The sequence below is a fragment of the Sander vitreus genome, chromosome 20, assembly GCF_031162955.1.
Source record: "Sander vitreus isolate 19-12246 chromosome 20, sanVit1, whole genome shotgun sequence".
Classification (NCBI taxonomy): domain Eukaryota; kingdom Metazoa; phylum Chordata; class Actinopteri; order Perciformes; family Percidae; genus Sander; species Sander vitreus.
The window spans coordinates 10773190-10794181 of record NC_135874.1 but is presented as its reverse complement, the minus strand read 5'-3'; the positions used below and the strand labels follow the sequence as shown (position 1 = coordinate 10794181).

The 20992-nt window shown below is 41.5% G+C and overlaps 2 protein-coding genes across 2 annotated transcripts; one reads left to right on the top strand and one right to left on the bottom strand.

Annotated features, from left to right (window-relative positions):
* The first annotated feature begins 8406 nt into the window (after positions 1-8406).
* col10a1a (collagen, type X, alpha 1a) lies at positions 8407-13459 on the top strand. The gene is made up of 3 exons (XM_078277827.1): positions 8407-8495; positions 8808-8953; positions 10961-13459. The coding sequence occupies exons 2-3, from the start codon at positions 8824-8826 to the stop codon at positions 12793-12795; spliced, it is 1965 nt and encodes a 654-aa protein (XP_078133953.1). The 5' UTR covers positions 8407-8495; positions 8808-8823; the 3' UTR covers positions 12796-13459.
* A 3354-nt stretch (positions 13460-16813) lies between these two features.
* Positions 16814-19563, bottom strand: marcksb (myristoylated alanine-rich protein kinase C substrate b). The gene is made up of 2 exons (XM_078278127.1): positions 19193-19563; positions 16814-18149 (listed from the first exon to the last, which is right to left on the bottom strand). Exons 1-2 carry the CDS (start codon positions 19286-19288, stop codon positions 17559-17561), a joined length of 687 nt encoding a protein of 228 aa, XP_078134253.1. The 5' UTR covers positions 19289-19563; the 3' UTR covers positions 16814-17558.
* Positions 19564-20992: the final 1429 nt, after the last annotated feature.

The following is a 20992-nucleotide window of genomic DNA, read 5'->3' as shown; positions in this document are numbered from 1 at the left end:
AGCTACCAACATGCAAAACACATGGAATAAAACTTCACTTTGTGCATTCTCATCCCAATTTATTCTGGGATGTTCTTGTGTGGATTACCAATAACAAACTCCAAAACATCAGCAGCAAGCCACCCGCCGTTGTTTTTTTAATCTTATTTTCAGATAGAAAGCCAAACTCACTATGTAACATTCTTGGTCGCATCTGATTTCAATTGACAAACCAACTGCATATTTGCCATTTTTATAATACTTTAATTTTGTAGAGATGAGTGAATGTGTGACTTTTATTGGTTTTATTGATGTTTCAAGTACAGTTTAAAAAAGTGGTTTCTATCTTTCTCCAATTTCAAACATAAAAACTAGACATCCACGCATGTGTGCCAGGGCCCAAGCACTCGCCACAACTCGGAACTAGTGTGTGCAGTGTACAGTGGGTTTTTAGATCTTTTTAGCTGAAAACAGCTGCCTGCTGAAAGCGATGAGAGTGAACCAAAACAGTAAAGTTGTGGGCCGGACTGCTAAACAATGAGCTGAAACTTGCTCCAAAAAGACATTTTAAGCTGTTCATTGGTTTGTCTTTTCACTGCTGAACTACCCACAGCAAAATGTAAATTTCAAACTTAAAACAAATGTGAAAAAGAACTTGTTATGCATTATTACTATTGCTGTCAGCTTGGATTGGCTGGCCCCCCGCGACCCTCCAAAAGGATAAGCGGATATAATGGATGGATGAATGGATGAATGGATGGATGTTAGTAGAGAGTAGACACAGGATGATATTGTTTGTGTGTATTATATAATGTGGAATGATTCCCATTTAGACTCAGTAAGGGCCACTGTTTCTGGCTCCAGCCAGAGTATCAGCCCACACAGCGTCCATCAGCCAGCAAAACAAACCTCAAAACCACACCGGATCGAGACTCGACCCCGGCATTGTTATGGACATACTGTACGTCAAACTCCAGTTAACTTCCTGTGGTCTTTATATGCAAACATCATGAGCAAAGATATGTGAATTCTGTGGTCACTAACTAACATTTTAGCTCCAACCCTTTTTTTGAGACAGACATAGCTGGAAGCAAATATAGTGTACAGAAACAACACTTGTCTTGTCTCTCCGCAAGTCATTATGGTGCAGTGCTAACTATCTGCTCCAGAAGGTGAGGTGACATTGTGTTGTATAAACATTGTTCTTTCTTGGTTGACACTCTGCATTTCAGGAACAGAAAGTGCCATTTCCCTCCCACACATTCTTACTGCAGTGTGTGCTTAAGTCAAATGTAATTATGAACTGACAAGTCAAATATAAATCCACCTCTGCTCTGATGCAGTTTACTCAGGGCGTTTTCATCCTCCTGTCTTTCACAAAGACTTCTCCAAACAATACTGACAGGTTTTTTTTTGGCATTTGTTGTGAAATGGCTGATGCTGCCTGATACAGACATGAAACCTGAAATTTTCGCAAGCTTGATGTAGTGGATTATTCATTATCCTTAAGTACAGGACTCCACCACCTACACTTAAGCACTGAAAATCCCATTTAGGTGGTTTAATTTAACTTTAATTTCTTTAAATGATCCCACAATAAGCAGATACTTTGAGCAGTCTGTCTTCTGTTTGACTTCTGATTTTTTTTTTTTTTACTTTTATCAAGATGCAAAATGATCCAGAGAATAGTTGAAAGATATAGTGTCATGAATTACAAGCAAAGGCTGTGTCCTTGCTGGAAAACAAAAGAAGAAGAATGAAAAGAATATTTAGATATGTTGTTCTGACCTTTTTACCTTTGTAGTACATTGGCCCTCATTTATCAACCTAACATAGAAACCAGCGCAGATATGAGCGCAGAAATCCTCTTACGACAGGCTTCACGTGTGATTCATTAAACGTTCGTATCACACCAATCAGAGCGTAACAATGGTCGTACATTGATAAATGCAGCGGCTGGAAACGATTGTAATTTAAGGCCTTGCCCCTACAATTTACGACATGGCGAGATGTAATCCGGCTGAGAAGTGGCACTTTTCAGAGGTGGAGATTTAAACCCTGATATCTCCAAGGGGGTAAGCTTCTCCTCGGACCGCAAACCTCCTATGGCGCCATTTTGATGCTAATAAGCCATCACCTCCCGTCAGCATTCCATTGACTGCCATTCATTTTGGCGCCACTTTGACAGTGAATAACTTTACATCTGAAAGGTTTAAAGACTCTATTTGTCCATTGTTTATTTCTAAAGAAACACGACAATATATAAAAGGCTCCATTACCCTTTACCTCACGTTATGGCTCCGTAGTATACGTTTTTGTAAAAATAGGCTAACGATTGTGTCATAACCACGCGACTTACTGTCACATAGTAGAGGAATTACCGTATAGTACAGGAGAAGCACGCAGGCAGTTTCGTCTCACATTAGCTGTTTAAGTGTAATTACTAATGTTAACTAGCATTTTAGTTAGCAATAATTAGCCTGTGCCTATGTTATCTCCTTACATATACCTACGCTCTTCGTCTCTGCAATATTCGGAATGATTGAGATTTCTCTTGGCACAGCTACCAGAAGACTCAGACACGTTGCTCACGTCACATTTACGTCGTCTCTCTCAGTTGGAGGCTGCGCAGTAACGCTCAGCGCTCACCGGAAAAGTGCTTCTAAAGGCCTTCACTAGTCTCCGTCCAGAGCAACGGGATCTATTGGTCCATTCTTATATACTGTCAATGGATATCTCAGGTTCATTTGCACTTACGTTTGTAGATTTGGCAGCCTGAAAGCTGTTATTAAAGGCTGTAGAAAGAATGCGGAATGGAAAGAGATCACTGATGCAGTGAACAGTACTGCCGTGGTAAATCGGACTCCAGCTGAAGTTTATATATACATCCTTGACATATGTATGCTAGTCCCCATAGTAATATACAGGCTTATATTGCAATATCTTAGGCCTACATGGTTTACGTATATTTAAATAAACACACAGTAGCGGAGTTTATGCAGTGTCTTTTAATTTACTCATGTTTTTTTCATGAGTCAGAACTGTGAGGGAGAGCGAGTGTCCGCCCCCCCCGTGCTGGACCACCACCCCGACCCTGTCTCCTGACAGCAGAGGTGCTGGAAAAACGAGCCGAAATAACTCGGTCAATGGCAGAAATAAATTGTTCACTTGTGGCCATTAACGACACTTTAAAAGAGAAACGAAAACCTGAAGAATAAATAAAAATGTTGTGCATCGTCATGTTTCCTGTATTGAGTATCATTGCCAAACAATATACCTTTTAAAAGCGAGGAATAATATCCTGTCTCATTCGTATAGCCCCAGTTGGGGCTGACACTGCTCTCTGGGCATCGGGTCATCTGCCTCCAGAACCCCACAGGCTAAAAGAATGTTGCAGAATTTTTCTGCCGTGTATAGTAGGGTCCCCCCGCTGATGCAAGACCATGAGCCATCGCTCCACCGTGGCCCGTGCGCGTACGTGTGCACTGTTGTACCGGCGAATAGAGGTCTTTTAAAAGAGGCAGATCTGCCATTGCTGATAAGCGATCAACTGATGACTTCTCCTTCTCCTGTTAAACTTTTTAAATGCTGCACCGCAAGTCCACACTTACTTGAAAACTTGCGTACACGAGTTCAGACCAAACGTGAGATTTTATCGCATCCTACGCTCACGTTGAAATTGATAAATCCCTTGCTTTGCGCAAGAATCAGTGTACGCCCGTCCTAGGCCTGTTTTTGGTTGTACGCATGTTTCATAAATGAGGGCCATCATGTGCACAAGTGCTGTTATGCCGCACCTCATAAACTGTCGGAGTAGTAATATTACTTCTTGGCTACTGCAACTCCGAAACTCTGATTTCCTCAGCTAAAGAAAGACTAAGAACGCTGCTTCAAACCAGCAGCTGAGTCGGACCTTTTCCAGAAATAAAGCAAATGAACTATGGAAACAAAAACAATCAAATCTCACAGTCGAGATAAAGCAGCACTTGACTTGGTTGACTGGCAAAAAGCAAGTTCTTGCTTTCAGATGTGAGTGTGACAAATATTTCAAACTCATGAACCTAATTCCATAGTACATTTCAAATGTTTACACAATAAAACACTCTGAAGTAAGATTTTGAACATTTTAGTGGTTTTTAGCTGTTTGTTGAACCTTGCATGCATGGCAACGCACTGCTTCACATTCGTACAGCTATGCACTCACACCTGGGAGTTGTTGAAGGACATCCAGCTGTTGCTTTCTCATCCATACCCCCGTTTTCCTGCCATTCTGGGGTTTCAAACTGGTGACCTACTAGACATCAGCCCTCATCTTTTATGTTACCACCACTGCCATTTTTCAGTTACTTTTACACTTCCGGCTCCTTTTGGGTCCATGTTTGTTTTCAGGACCCTGTAATTTCCCCACCAATCACTCACAAGGGCCCCCGTCAAGTCTGCCATTCATATAGTTTAAAGTAGCTCTTAGTGGTCCGTGGAGTTTATTGAAACATTAAATTTGTATCCCAGCCGTGATGGTGTATCTTTAGCCTTTGCTTGACTCACGTGCTCAACTGGTTCCTCTTACATCAACCGCCAATTATGTTCTCCTCTTGGGTGTGGGTTGGGCCTCGGTCAGCATGGCGTAGAAACCAGAAACTTCAATTCTTGGGCAGTGGAGCGAACAAAAACAGACAAAATGGGAAAACCTTTCTTTCGAACACTGTTATCATTGTAGAGTACAAGCACAAACATCACTAACATTGCCAGTAACACTTTCCAGCAGTACTCTCTGGGAAATGTACTGAAATCTACAGGCTTTTATTATATGTGGATGAAGGCCTGAACACAAGCAGGTCCTCAGAATGCCAGCTTATGTCCTCTGCAGAAAGGTCAGACAAAGAAAATTTGCCCTGTCAGAACTTCCCAGGCTTGTTTTGAACTTTCAATCTATTTCTGTTAAGGATGATACAATTTGCATTGAGTTATCCTTCTAAACCGGTACAAGTGGTGGAAGTAGTACTCAGATATTTTACAAACAATACCACAGTGTAGAAATACTCTATCACAGAAAGAAAGTACGTAAGTATAGGTGTCAAAATATACCTAAAGTAAAAGTACTCATTGTACAGAATGACCCATTTCAGAATAAACCATTATGTTATTGGATTATAACTATGATGCATCACTCTAATGTGGCAGCTGGTAAAGGTGGGGCTAGTTTTAAGTAGTAATTACTTTATACTGCTGGATAACTTAATCTATATTAAAACAGCATTAATTTGTCAGTTGATTATATTTTGTATTAACAATATGAATCGGCAAATTAACTAAATTACTAACTGAGGCTGTTAGTTAAACGCAGTGGAGTGACAAGTACAACATATTTCCTTCTGAGATGTAGTGGAAATAAGGATAAAGTATTTAAATAATACTCAAGGAAGGTACATGTACCTAAAAATTTTACTTCTACAGTACTTCATTTTGTTACTTTCCACCAAAAGAAAAAAAAACAAATTAATTCAATTTGATCCTGAAACAAGAGACTGTGCAGCTTTGCTGCGCTCTCAGTGACTTTGGGTGTGTCACATTCATAATTAGCCATGTTCTTATTTCTCTAAATGCAGTAAAAGCATTTTATGTCATATAATATATAAGTGTATGAAGTGACATGAAACTGAAAGCATATTTTACAGTGATGGTTCTCCACAATATAAGAGCAAAGCGACGTCACCGCCTCCAGCCTGAATGTTGTTAACCTAATTCCTAATGGTTATTACAATGAAGCCTGCCGACCACATCAAGCTGCTGCGGTACTGTAATGAGCTGAGCAGAGAGAGAGAGAGAGAGAGAGAGAGAGAGAGAGAGAGAGAGAGAGAGAGAGAGAGAAAGAGAGAGAGCGATCTGCCATGCACTTTCACAGCCTTCAATTTTGCCACTATAAGCACAAGGACACCGTGTCCTTTGCAAATGAATGCAGTGGCGTGTTTAAAAAATAAAAAAGATGCTGCCAGGTTATAAACAACATCCAAATTACACTGTTAAATCAAGTCTTCCTCAAGCCAAAGTATACTCTGGTTCGGCAATGTTTCTGTCTCTTCGTAGGCTAACATGCAGGTTATTGTTACATTGTATGCATAAAGAGTTGACTCATTATTTTCAGAAGGTCAGACTAAAACCTCTTCTGCAGTGGTCTAGCCATTTTTGAAAAACATAAACAAACAGAAATTATCTGAACCTATAAAATCCTAACTCCACCCTTTCTTGCTCTGTCATTTCAGCTAAATTTGACTACAACTGGCACAACTAGGCCTCCTCTAGGAGCACAAGCATAATGAGAATTTAAAATAATATAGTATAAATAAAAGATATCAAAACTGGGAGCACGTGGCAACCACAAGCAATTCAGTCAAAATATGAAACTGCTGAATACTTCAAAAGTTTAAAAATGATTTTGCTCAGCTGGTAAACGTGCAATCAAAGTTAAAAAAGATGACTCGCATTCACAATATTGGCACAAAAGTGATTTTTCTTGAGTTGCATGTGTCGCGTGCCCATGTAATTTCACATTCCTCTATCATCACACAGCCTCAAGTAGTTAGTCTGCACCTTTGCTGTGAGCCGTCGCTCCTGTCTCGGTTACGAACAGAATTTCAAATATTTGGAAATAAAGATCACAAATTACATTATGTTTTATTTGACAGGAAGAGCAAACTTAAACAATGATTGCCAGACATGATTAAGTGCTATAAGCCAGTGAAGGTAGCACTTTGGAAAATTGCAGATAATTCGGTCTAATTTACAAAAACAAAAAAAAGAGTTCAAACAAGCTCCATGTGTTACAATCTTTAATTATACCCCTGGTGAAAGACGCCTGTCACAATCACTTGTTGTATAGACGCCACATATAGAAACTTGGTGAAGGCCTCAATCAGGCATCATCCTTTCTGAAAATATATACATGTTGTCAACAATATGTATATACATTATAAGAACACAGAAAGAGCATGTGCCATAAATGGTCCTATGTTGTGTAAGATTCTAGGATGGGATACAGAGTACCCTACACATCGTGTATAGCGACTTGTGTGTTTGAGAACATGTGATTATTTGGGTGTATGCATTTCCTATGTGGCCAGGCTGAAATTGAGAAATTATAGTTGGAGAATCTCAAAGTAAGCAAGGCAAGGTGGAGGGTGAGGGAGGATAATACTGGAGGATCGCGCTGATTAAGGAAATACAACATCATGACAGAAACTAGCTGTAATTGTAGGAATAGGCCTGAAACCTCTGATGATGTACTCAGGGAACCAAAAATAACAAGTGACCACGGGGGCATGGCCCCTTCTATGCAGCAGCAGCTCGCTCCTGGAGCGGTGCTGTACAACAGTAAAACCTGCCCTCTGGTGTCTAAACATCCATACTGCATATGAGGGCACACTGGGTTGCATTCACAAGACTGCACAGAAACAAGCCTAAATGTATTTTCCAGCGGCTCCTTATATAGTTTTATTAGCTGTTTTGAGGGTGACACACTTAAAAAAATACACAAATTAAGAAAAAGTGTTCATCCTGAAATAGAGAATGAAATCAAGGCCACTTTGTCCTCCATTAGCCACAATGATAAGCTGACCAAATAATACCCAGGAAGTGTACAAAACTAAATATATAAATGAAAAACAAAATATCTGAATACCTTATGATACATCAGGAATAAACATTCATATTTGCTTTACATCTAAGGTAACTAAAATCTCCATTACCTTCCATGGCAATCTGGACAACCTTTCCCCACCATTCCCCTTGTTTATCTTATCATGGCAGGCGTGGAGGTGCCCAGACAGTCAGGAAAGGTAAAGGCGAGTCTCTGCCAGCCGGCTGGACAAAATGTATATTTGCAGATGTGTCTGGTACTGTACATCCTCAATGCAAGCTTTGTGAAACAACACAAGTGCCACTGCAAATCTGATGGTTTTTTTTATAGATGTGTTTTTCACTATTTTCAGACGTTGTCATATTTATACAGGGGGTCTTATAAACATTCAGAAACACAAACATGTTCTGAGCATTAAAAAAAAAAAAATGTTTCTGAAAAACTGGTAATATAAGTGTATCAAGAAAATGAAAATGCAAAGGTGTTATAGATTAAGGTTGTTCCTCCCGCAAAGCTTGTTTGTGTTCTTTGTATTTGTTTATCTTTGCTTTGTACATGATTATTTTCTAGTTCAGAAGAAGACTGAAATAAGTGATAATCATGTGTCTGGATATTCAAGACATGGAGGCACCCTGATGTGACATGCCCGCTTTGGGCAGATCTGTCTGCTAATTACAGCCTAGCTCTGAGGAGGGAGGTACTTGCATGGTGGGGGCTTTTTTTTTTTTTTTTTAAATGATGCGAGGGGTAGATATGGTATAAATACCCACATCATTGTACTGTGAGGCAGCATATCCTCAGTTGTGCTCCTACCCTAAGGATATACAGCAGTACCAGGAGCTCACTGGTGCTGAGGAGATTGTTTTTACCCCCTCTGGACCTGGTATGTGTGTTTTCTCTTCCTTTCTAAACAGCTCTATCTCTGGATGAGTGTAGTGATCATTTAGGCTTAGTCTAGGCCTTGAGTTGTTCATATGGCAGGCTGGGAAAGGGTGGCAGCTTTTGGCTGTCTTGGAGCATCCCTTGTGTTATTCAAAGAGTCCTGAAGGATGGCTAAATCAAAAACTGAAATTTGCACATGTATACTTAATCTGAGAAAGTTTTTTAGCTAGAGAGTCTTAGAGAAAAAAAAGCCTGCTGACACTGTGTACCTTAAGAGTGTTTGTCCTGACTGTCTCATTTGTTCCCTTTGCAGATTTAACTTTGACAAGATGGACCTACGAGTAGCATGCATCTTCCTCCTCATGGTGGCCCTGGCAGCAGCCCATGGGAAGGGGTATGTGGTGAAGAAAGTGGTGAAGGCCGCCCCTCAGTACGAGCCCTACTCTGTGAAGAGCCATGGTAAGAAAACACAGCCTCCTACTCTCTATACAATCTGTTTTTACAATAGAACACGCTAGCACTTCTCCGGTTTTTGTTTAGTCTGTCTCACAAAAGTTGTCAGATTTTCTTTAAAGAAGGATCTCTACCTGAGCAGCATTTTGTGACAATATTGCCTTACCTTTGAATCTTCAGCTAGCTAACTAGCATATTTGTTGTGGCAAATTGGAGCAGCATAAGCAGCCAGACGGATGCTGGCCACAGCCAGCTGCACTTTACTCTGAAAACTAAACTCCACCTTGCTCTGGAACTGCCTTGTGCTCTGATTGGCTGCAGCAGAGTGCATGCTTCTCCAATCACATTTAAATCTGTGATTGGCAAAACAAAGCTTATTTACTCAGTGCAGAGCTTTGCAGTTTTCGTTTTCTCAAATTTATAGGATTTAAAACATGTACCTAACTGAAGTGTTTTTTCCTAGTTGTTTGTAGTTTAATTTATTGGTTCTTTTATTCAGCCAAGGCAATCACATTAGCAACATTTTTTATTTTTCATTAAAATGATTTTGGGACTTTCTGATTTTGTGATCATGATGGTTGACATGATAGACACAATATAAATATTTTTTTTAAACTGCCTTTGATAACTATCTGGTACAAAATGTCCATTGCATGAGCAGAAATTCAGAGGAATCACTTGTGTTTTGTTTTCTGGAGCATAAAGTTGTGAGAATGTTGTTTTTAATACTTTTAGTGTATCTCATTTTAGTCCTTTTAGCTGTAAATGTTGCGCGTTCATTCGCTTTCAGTCACTCATGCTAGTCAATTCACATTTCAGTTAATTTCAAACATAAGTTAACTTTGCTTTTTCTAAAGATTCCCCATTCCCCAAAACACGAAAAAGATCATAATTTCTAGTATATTCAGAGATACTGTATACTGCACTTTAAAAATGTTAATTATGGTGTGGTCTTGAGTGTTTGCTAAAATGCAATATACAATATGAAATGTTGCTTTTTGTGTGAATCAACATACTATTTTTATTTGAGAAAGTAGCTATTAGTGAATTATTTTTAGTTTGACACTGACAATTACAGTCCAGTCACCCAGCAATGCGGTTTCTTTGGGTGTGCCTGCTTCACACAGAAGTAGAAACATCTGTTTGGCTTTATCCAAATTGGGCTATACAGTTAGCCAAGGAGCGAGCCTTTTATACTCAAACACATGTGACCACATTAAGGCAGCAAATAAAAAATTGCTCCCTCTCATATAGATCTACTGTTTGACAAACAAGTCACAAACTGTCTCTTAAAGCTATTTGATCTGCACAGTATAAAAAATGCTATTAAACATATTATTTAAAACAAATTATAAAAAAGAAAAAGAAAGCAGAGACAAATGTCTATATTTATTTTAAAGGATTTGCAAGTTCTTTTTTAAACTGTGCCAGTGAATCAGCACAATGCACTCAAACTTCAAAACTACAACATTGGTTCCTGGGGATAAAACTTGCTCTACCTCCAGGAATCAAATATCATTGAATTTGGACCAATCAGTAAATTATTTTATAATGCATCCACCATTTTTATCTTTATGATGAAAGACACAAGAACAATGAATGAGAGCAACATTCATGTGAGCATTTTCCTTAAAATGTGTTCCTCTCACATTTGACTGATGAACAACCATGTTTCTCGTCAACAAGATACTACCATTTGTAGTAGTACTACTCACATCTGACAGCTGTGCAGTTCATCAATGTTCTTGTACTTTTTGTCACTTGAATGGGATGTAATTAGAGGTACAAGAGATACTAGACCCTGTATTTTAAGATTTTGTTGTACTGTATGAATATGATGCACAGACTATAGGTAACATTTCAATTACAATGTCATACAAAAACTAAATAAGAGGTTTTGAAATGTACTATGTATTAGTCCACACTGTAACTCTGAGTAGTTATAATGATTTTAGTACTTTTTAGTTCTTGTTGTGGTGGTACTGATGATGGACTCTGTTTCACTCGTCACAGTGGTGTCAGTGGCAGGTGAGCCTGGTGCTCCAGGTGAGCCTGGCCCTGAGGGACCTGCTGGCCCTCCTGGCCCCCCAGGTGCGGACGGCGTAGGTCTGCCTGGAGCCCAAGGACCTCCTGGAGCTCCTGGAGCTCCTGGACGCTCCATTGCTGGCAAACCTGGATCCCCAGGTGGACCTGGCAAACCTGGCAGCGATGGAGAACCTGGTGCCAAGGGAGACACCGGAGCCACTGGCCCTCAGGGACCAAGGGGAGTCCCTGGATCCGCTGGAAGCCCTGGACCCGCTGGCCTCTCTGCTACTGGCAAGCCTGGACCTTCAGGTCTTCCTGGAGCAATGGGACCTAGAGGAGAGCCTGGTCTGAAAGGACATCCAGGTGTACCTGGTCTGCCAGGTGCTAAGGGTGATAGAGGGGTGGGAGTTCAAGGACCTCAGGGTGAGACAGGACCTGAAGGACCTGTGGGCGCACCTGGACAACCAGGTGAGGCTGGAGTTGGAAAGCCAGGAAAACCAGGTTTGGACGGTGAGCCAGGAGAGTCAGGTAGCCCAGGTAAGGATGGTGCCCAAGGTCCTATGGGACCACAGGGACCTAAGGGACACACTGGTGCCCCAGGTGTAGGTATGCCAGGTAAACCAGGTGAGAATGGTGCCCCAGGTCTGCCTGGTGCAGTTGGCCCTAAAGGCCATCAGGGACCTGCTGGAGCCACTGGTGCCCCTGGAGTCCCCGGATATGGAAAGCCAGGTGCAAATGGAGAGAAGGGAGAGAGGGGAGCTACAGGTAGCACAGGTGCTACAGGCGCAAAGGGTGAGCAAGGTCCAACAGGATATACCGGTGCTACTGGCCCAACTGGCCCCACTGGTCCTGCTGGACCTCAGGGTGCAACAGGATTCCCTGGTGAGCCCGGTGCTGCTGGCTCTAAAGGTGACACAGGTGCAACTGGAGCTCAAGGACCTAAGGGAAACAAGGGAGATCAGGGAGCACAGGGTTTCACAGGCAAGCAGGGTTATCCAGGCGCAGCTGGTCCTCCTGGGCCCAGAGGAGCAACTGGGCCGACAGGTGACAAAGGTAATACAGGTGCCCCAGGTACCCCAGGTGCCCCAGGTATTCCAGGCCCTGCTGGACCCAAAGGTCATCCCGGCCGTGCAGGTGAGCAAGGTGCTTCTGGTTCTGATGGCGCTCCAGGTCCCAGAGGACCTGCTGGGCCTCAAGGTCCCGCAGGTGCTCCCGGCCTTAAGGGACACCCAGGTCTTCCTGGTCCTTCTGGCCCTGCTGGTTTGGCTGCAAAGGGTATCCCTGGACCTCAGGGTCCCCCTGGTGCGCCCGGTCAGGATGGTGCTGATGGACCGATGGGCCCAGCTGGCCCTGCTGGTCCCCCTGGTCCTCCTGGTGAGGTTGTGTTTGAGAAAGGCATGGGAATGGGTGAGGTTATGGTCAAGTCCCCCATGTCTGCTTTCACTGCATCTCTGATCACCCCCTACCCTGCTGCTGGCAGCCCCATTAAGTTTGACCAGATCGTGTATAATGCTGAGAATCACTATGACCCTGAATCTGGCATTTTCACTTGCCAGGTTCCTGGAGTTTACTATTTCTCCTACAGCATCCATGTTAATGGAGCTCATGCCCTGGTGGCTCTGTACAAGAACGGCCAGCCTGTTATGTTCAGTTATGATGAGTATAGCAAGGGCTTCCTGGACCAGATGTCCGGTAGTGCTGTCCTCTTGCTCGATGAGCAGGACACAGTCTACGTCCAGATCCCCGACGATGAGGCCAATGGTGTCTTTGCTGCTGAGAATGTCCACTGCTCTTTCTCTGGGTTCCTCATTGCTTCAACGTGATCAATGATACAGTAGTTCCCAAAAGCCAACCAACTAAATTTGCAATCTATTTCTCAAACTAAAGTAAACTCCCTGTTCATTTTTTCCTCAACCAAGCAGACAGGTAGTTCACCCTTTTTTTTGAAGAATAGTAGCATCTCGACTTGAAAACTACAAGAAATAGGTGCTAAGAAGAAGGAAAACTAATTTATGAAAACAGGTGATCAGGGATGGGGGAAGCAATCCACCAGTGAGCTTTTGTAATGGAGACAGACAGCATGTGAAATTGAGATGTTGTAACTGTGTTGTGTCCTGACTTTTTCTTTTTCCACTCTATTCCTTTAATACTGAGTTCAACTGGTGATTCTTAATTTAGTGTTTGTTTGTTTTTTTGGTTTTTTTTGTACCTGCTTGTTTTTGTCTGGGTGACCAATAATCTTATTAATTAAAAGTACACAAATACTTTCTGTGCAACATGTTGTAACTGTTATCCTTGTATGTGACTTGAATATTGTGAAATGGTAATGGTCAAATTGACCATTATGATGAAATAAGTCACTAGAATACTGACATGCAAACACAAACTACCAGCAACATCATTATATCCCTGAACATGCATTATGTCATGTAAAGCATTATGACCAAAATAAAAGATGTCTAAACAAATGTTTTGTCTCAGAAGAACTTCTTTTTTAAATGAACACAAATAGTTGTGAACATTTTATTAAATATCCTATAGACAAATTACAGTTTGTACTTGAAGGTGCATATAAAATAATACAAAGAGTATTGGATCTTAATTAATCAATTACACGCTAAATATTCTGTCAGAAAAGTCACTCCACTTTCATCTAGTATGACTGTGTATTTCATGTAAGTATTTGGGGTTGCCTGGTTTCCTTGTGTAATAATGATTGTACAACCTCAACCCTGTGATGCCCAATCAAGTTCTAAGTATTGAAATTACACTGGGGACAATACTTTTGACTTTTGAAATTGTTGGCAATCGGGAGAAACAAAAACAATCACTGTAACTAACACAAATAAAAAACGTTTTTTTCCAAGAAAACTCAATACGCCTCTATCCAAAAAGTTAGTTGTGCCATCTCCAATGCATTTCCTGTCTGTTATGAGACATCAGGAGGCCAAATCACACTCATTTACACATCGGGCTGCCTGAATGACCGGCAGGTCTGCCTACATACACCATGGATGTATTATAAGAACATACAAGGCCCTCCTGCTTGTATCAGGTTTTTGTTATCTATTTGCTGATCAAGCTGCCTTTATCCTAACATCACTTCCTGTCAATAATTACATAAAATGTGTCTAAATGCAATCAAAACTATACATTCATGCTCAATGTGCCCTGGGCGCACGCCTTACAATACTATCAAAATGTGCAAATGAGAATATACACGATTTGTTTTACATTTACGCTGTTACATCATTATTTCAACTTCTTCCACGTGTAGTATATGTTACAGCGAAGTAACACATTTCGGGTGGCTATAGATCTGACAGGATATGGATGTACATCAGCAATGGCGCTGGGTTACATCCATGGATGTATTATACTATAATAATACTTATAGGACCCATATGTTATAGATCCCATAGACTATTACTGCTAGTGCATTTGGAGATCTATAGAAATTCTCACTCACTCTACTGCATTCTGGGAGTCAAAATGGCAATGAACAACATCCAATTTCATTCCGAAAAATGTATATATAACCGTTTAAGTTTTGATTTATCATTTTTAATTTATTGTACAAAGGTTCCAAGAAGATGAAGAAGAAGATGCAGCCATTCAAGGCAGTATTAATGAGCTTCTGTAAGGCCTTAGGATCTTAAGGGAGCACTTGTTGGAAAGAGGAAGCTTTCAACTTCCAGGCAAAAAAAAGTAAGCTGCTATGAAGCAAGTTGTTGTGGTTGTTGTTGTGTATGTTGTTTTGCGTAAGGCCTACAATTGCAAGAGAGGCCTCCTTGAAATGCTGCAGATGTTTGGCTCCCGTATGGAAAAAAGATAAGTCTCTACACTGTCTCTACACTGTATATATATATATATATATATATATATATATATATATATATATATATATATATATATATATATGACAAATATAATAATGCCCCTCCTGTAGGCACCCATAAGTGGATGTCGGTATAGTGAAATACAGTTGTAACAATATAATATCTTCACAGAAGCTATAATTCTGAAAAATACTGTCCAGTAATTAACACTAAAACTACATAATACTGTAGTGTGCTATAAACCACCTATTAAATGTGTGTATTCTGCTAATATGAGTAGTATGCATGAATTTATCCCCACATGATGGCCACTGGTTGCCTGCTTAGGAGCCAAAGTTTACAAATGCTACTCTACCGTGCAAGTCTGAATATGGGTGTGCTGAAAATAGTTAGCATGTGGGATAGTGGACAGGGATGGTACTGTGGCAGGGCAGCAGCTGTTTGATCTTCCCTGGGAGAGAGAGCGAGGCGGTGGTTAGGTGAGGGGCCCCAAGGGACAGAAGAGAGAGGAAGCTAGTTGAAGGAAACCGCCGGGGATTGCCATCTGACGGGACCGCCATTCACAGAGGGGGTTGCGGTTGGTGCATGAGGTGGGACAGACAGGAACACAGATGGAGCACTGCCTCTGGTTGACCCCACAAGCCACACTCCAAAATTATCTGTTGCACTCAAAGATATATTTTAGTTTTTTAGCAGGCTCACCTGTCTGTATTTATTTGTAGCCTATGTATCTAAACTCATGTGTATCCATTTGTCTAGGAAGAAGCTAACAAAGGAAAGAAGAACCTGAAGACACTTTGAGGAAGATGGAGAGTGGTGTGTGGCACTATGGGATACTGCATGTGAGGCACACTGGGGGCCAAAATGGGCAGCAAATCCAGACCACTATGGACACACAGACCAGGAAGCAGAAATAGAAATATTATTTGTAAAACACACCCTTCTTGCGGTTGCCAAAGCTGCAGTACTCTGGGTTAAACTGGGTGCTAAGGAAATAGAGGGTTTGAAAATGAGCATGGGTGCAGATGTGGGTGACTAAAAACACCCTGGAGAAGCTTTCAGCAATCGTCTACTCTTAAAAAGATTCTGGTGTTTTTATGGGCTTTGGTAGAAGGAATCCCAACATGTCGATGGTTAGCGCAGGCATCAGTTAGGTATGTGCTACAGTTGTTTGCTGTAGATACTTCAAATCTAGACGCTGAATTTTTTGGGGTTTTAAACACTATGATTTATGGTGCAAAGCCAGCGGCTAAAAACTTCACCCGAATCTCATCACATAATTATGTTGTTGCTGTTAAAGTAAATCAGTAATTTCTTAAAAATACTGCAGGGCAGTGAGCACATCTCAATTTCTCTCTTTGCCAATTAGGCTGGATTAGAGAAAGAAAGATGCTTGTGATGCTCACATGCCGACTGCGGTATCATTGCTTCTGCTTCGATTCAATGACTTAACTTGATTGGAATGAGATTTGTTTTTGTCTGAATGTATTTACTCTACAAAAAGTTGCCTTTTCCATGTTAGAGGATGTGTAGAACGTTATCTTCTGCTGTGATTAATAGGACAACCTGCTGAAGAATTTAACTGTGCTCCAATTGATTGGTTTTCTTCCAAATGTGAGATGCCATCTTAATTGTAAGTATTATGAGATTCCCAATAGATTTAAAAATGCTATACAGTGATAAAACTTCCTCTAATTTTTCCTATAGTGCACCACACGAGGGTGCTGTAAAGCAAAGACTCAATGTGTGCATTCTTTCCTCCAGTAGCTGATCGAAGTCACACAACCTGGGTTAACAGATTGGTATTAAATGCTAAACAATTATAAATAAATGAGCTCAGTGTGCCACTTCATTCCTTTAGTCTTCATCGGTGAAGTTTGTAGGCAATGTTACATTCCACATTGAATAAGGTGAAGCCTCATTTTAAGGATTGCACCCAAAACCCTGAATGTGTGTGCTTTCTTGTGTAGATTTCAAGTAGTCACCACAGCTTGATGCAAAATTTGCTTAAAACATCTCCCAATTTTATTCAATCTTACAAATGGTGAAAAACAAGAAAAACTTCATTTACAATGGGTAATCTGTTAAAAACTTCAGTCATTTAGGTACATCTCAGTCATAAAACCAGTAATATCAAAGTCTATACAACGTGCATTACTACAGAGTTTTGAAATGGTGGAATCTAATGGAAGTGATGAGCACCTAGCATTTTGACAGTTAACTAAATCTACTTCATTCAGGAATGGTTGTGTCCACAGGAGCGTCAAGTTTAAGAGTTGTAAACAACTGTGCACTGCAAAGACAACATTTAAGACTTGGTTCAGGACTTTCCCTTTAAATATCACAATGTGTCAAATCTTGCAGACACAGCTTTAGCTGCTACATCCAATTGCCCAGCACCAAATACTTTGATAAAATATGTCAAATTCAGCAACGTGTCAACACAGTCATGGTTTCATGTAGAGAAAAAACAAAAAACATTCACACTCACATTCGCACTTTCACACTCACCCAACGTCACACATGCAAGCACCAATGAGCAGTGAGGAAGCGGCACACTCTCCAGTACACCACCTGCCCATCACTGCCAAGGACCTTGCAGTCATTATGGATGAGATGGTTGCAGAATAGTAAACAAACACCAAAAAAAAAAATGAACAAAACAAATCCCTGGTTTTAGACAAGTCCTCGCATTCCTTCAGACGGGCTCCGTCGCCTCCTTCATTCCGGTGTCTGGTTCAGCAGGATTACTCAGCCGTTGCCTCTGGACTGGCTGCCGTCTCTGGTTCAGTAGGTGAAGCTTCAGCGGGTTTCTCCTCTGCTCCTTCTGCCGCCGCTGCTGCTGCTGCTGGTTCTTCTGCATTCACCTCTTCCTCAGCCTTTGGCTCCTCAGCTTCAGCCTCCTTGGCTCCCTCTTCAGCAGCCTCAGCTGGTTTGGCCTCCTCAGCGGCTGCTTCCTCTGATGCCGCCTTCTCTCCCTCGGCCGGTTCTGCAGCTGCTCCTTCTTCCTCCTCTACTGCCTCCTCAGACTCTTTCTTGGTCTTCTTAAACGAGAAGCCGCTGAGCTTAAAGGAGGGTTTCTTGAAGGAGAAACGCTTCTTCTTCTGCTGCTTGCCGTCCTCGCTGCTGGATGGAGTGCCTTCCTCCGGCTTGGCAGAAGCCTCTCCGTTTGTGGCAGCGGGGTCCTTCTCGCCAGTGGCCTCAACAACCTCTACTTTCTCGCCTTCTTCTTTTGGCGCCTCCTCAGTGGGAGTGCTGCCATTGGCCTGAACATCAGCTTTGTTGGCCTCCTCTGCAGCTGGAGAGGCATCCCCGTTGGTCTTGGCGTGGCCATTCTCCTGAAAAGAAAAAATGTAATTCTTGAACATGAAAATCCCCATGGTGTTTAAGTGAAAAGCAGTTAAGACTTTGATGATCTGTAATCATGCATCTGCGGCTGACACTAAACATATGAACCTGTTTGCAAAGACTACCTCCTGCAAAATCTGGCGTGCTGTGGAATTTAATCAAATGCAATGACTAGTAGTAACCAGTAGGAAAATTGCCCTAAAACTGCAGCAACATCTGTTACTAGGAGAGTGACGACAGATATGTGGCTTTCAGAGGTAGGCTAGTAGGCTACGTTAGACCGCAGTACCGCTGGGATCCGCTAGGTGTCATTCAGTGTGGAGCCAATGGATACAACATAGGAATTTTGGGATTTTTCCCCCTTCTTTTGATTACCTGTGTAGTCAAACAATGTGTTTTATTTTTAAATTAATACACTGCCCTCATCACACACTGTGCTTTTTTTAAATAATTGGTTGATTTTGTGGGTTGCGTTTGAACAAAAACGTGGCTCCTTTCTTGAAATCTGGCAACAAAGGCGTGGTATCTTTTTTTTTTTTTTTTTTAAAATGGCCATGCCACAGTGAGAGCGGCCACAAAACCCCCGCTACACACATTTCAACCAAATGAATTCAAAACAGCCGCAATTTTAAAAGGAAGCTGAAGCCTCAAAGTAATGCATAGCCTATAATAAATCAAAAATGCCAAATGTTGAATTAATTGTTAATTATTTAACAAACTAAATATGAAGCCGATTAGTTGTGCAGCCTGATATTCATATTCAAAAAAAGATTAAAATACGCCTGTATCAAATTAAAAGCATTTTAAAATAAAATGCATCAATTATGAACAATGTTGCGTTGTAAAAAAGATACAATTGTAACAATGCACTCGCCGGTGAAAATGGATACATGTGGCCACTTTCCCTGAATGCCGGTGAGCGTGGGGATGCGCTACAGGGAACATGGAGCACGCCATTGACGCAACACATTGCTAAAACGAGACAAATACCGCTTGAGCAATTAAGACTTACAATAACTAAAATGGAATTTACCTGTCCGTTTGCCTTTGCTGCAACAGCTGCACCTTCTGCTGGCGTTTCTACCGCAGCTTCCTCTTTTCCAGCGGTTTTGGAAATTTGTGCTCCCATGCTTTTGGTGCAACAAAGGAACCCAACCGATCAAATGAATGAACAAAGACCGCAAGCTTCCTTCCCAAAAATTCAAGTCAAGCGCCGACACCTCCTTTTCCAACCGAAGCCGATGAATTAGGCCGAAACCGAAATGACCGCAAAGGGACGTGTGATACCTTGCAAAACTGTTGCAAAGATGCAAAAGAAAAGCGAATTCTTTCAATTTTTTTTCTCGAGCAGAGTTTGTAAACGGAGAAATTGGCCCAGCCGCAAATGAGATGCGGAGTACAACGCCCAAGTCCACCGATGAATGGGCAATGAGGCTATGACGACAAAGCCAACCCATCTCCACCAATCACAAGTCCGAAATCCAACGAATGGAGGGGGGGATGGGGGGGTGGGATCATGGAGAGGGGGCCATGGACAATAGCAGAGAGACAACAACATGGCCAATAACTTGTTTTATATCCATTTTAGAGTGAAAAAACGTGATTTTATTTGACTGAAACAACGATTGAGATTGTATAGAGCTTTACAGTGTCTAGCAGATTTAACTAGACGCTGATTCCAAGGAGGGAATGTCCCAGAAACATTTGATAATCCCATACTAAAATAAACAAAAAGGGCCAAGATTAGTTTTAACAGGTAGGTCGACATTCAATTTAGAAATATGAATTGTCTCCACTGGCAAATATTTTCAAATATCTTTCATTTCTTAATATGGCATCATCTACAAGAGCTTTTTTTTTTTTTTTAAAGGCCTACTTATACAATAATGTACAGTATAATATGCAATAATATAGCCTACAACATTATTTTATATGTTTTGTGTTGTAAAACATCGCTCATATTTTTAACGTAATTTAGAGTTATTTCTGGATATACAAAGCTGCAACAAATATGGCCTTGTATGGACTTTTAAATTGATATGCAAGTGCCAAAACAACAGCATGTTTTGGACAGCTGAGCTGAGAAAGCACTGCCCAGCTGGTCTCGTGTTATATCACCCTCCTGACATATGCCTCACTCAGTAAACAGACGTCTCCTGTAACTATAAGCTCACAACGGTATCCACAACTTCCCTCATCCCTCTTCTTGCATAACAGGGTCTTGTCTGCTTGCTGCAGCTGGAGCATCCCAGTGACCCAGATATAATGAGAGTTTATGGCCCTCTCTGCTCCAGCAGCCTGCAGTGCTCTGACTCCACCACCAGCCACAAGTCTCCTCTCTCTCTGCCATCCCTGCATGACCCACATCTCCATGGTTACCAGTCCAAAATGGCTCCAAGGAAAAGGCTGCACGTCGATGGCTTTAGCGATCATGACTCCTGGTTATGGAGAAGTAGGGTGAGAGTGAGTTCAAAACAGAGCAGACACCAGTTTGAGGATTAATGTGACTTCTTTCACCCACCCTCCCTTCATCAGGCTAACTGGGCCACGCTCATTGTTGTGATATTCTGATTACATGCAAAGCTGTAATTATTATGGTGAGTTGCCATGAATATGTAAACCAGGCGACAAAGCCAGAAGGGCATGAAGTGGTCTTAACACCACCATGCAGCCCAGACATTCAGACATAATAATTTCACCTGTCAGGAAGAAACTGTGTCGCGTCTGTGTGTGTGTGTGTGTGTGTGTGTGTGTGTGTGTGTGTGTGTGTGTGTGTGTGTGTGTGTGTGTGTTTGTGTGTCTCAGCAAGATGAAAAAGGCACAAATCAACACA

Coding starts and splice junctions, on each gene's coding strand:
- col10a1a (XM_078277827.1), top strand. CDS start 8,824: ATGGACCTACGAGTAGCATGCATCTTCCTCCTCATGGTGGCCCTGGCA. Junction 8,954..10,960: donor CTACTCTGTGAAGAGCCATG/GTAAGAAAACAC, acceptor CACTCGTCACAG/TGGTGTCAGTGGCAGGTGAG.
- marcksb (XM_078278127.1), bottom strand. CDS start 19,288: ATGGGAGCACAAATTTCCAAAACCGCTGGAAAAGAGGAAGCTGCGGTA. Junction 18,150..19,192: donor CAGCAAAGGCAAACGGACAG/GTAAATTCCATT, acceptor TTTTCTTTTCAG/GAGAATGGCCACGCCAAGAC.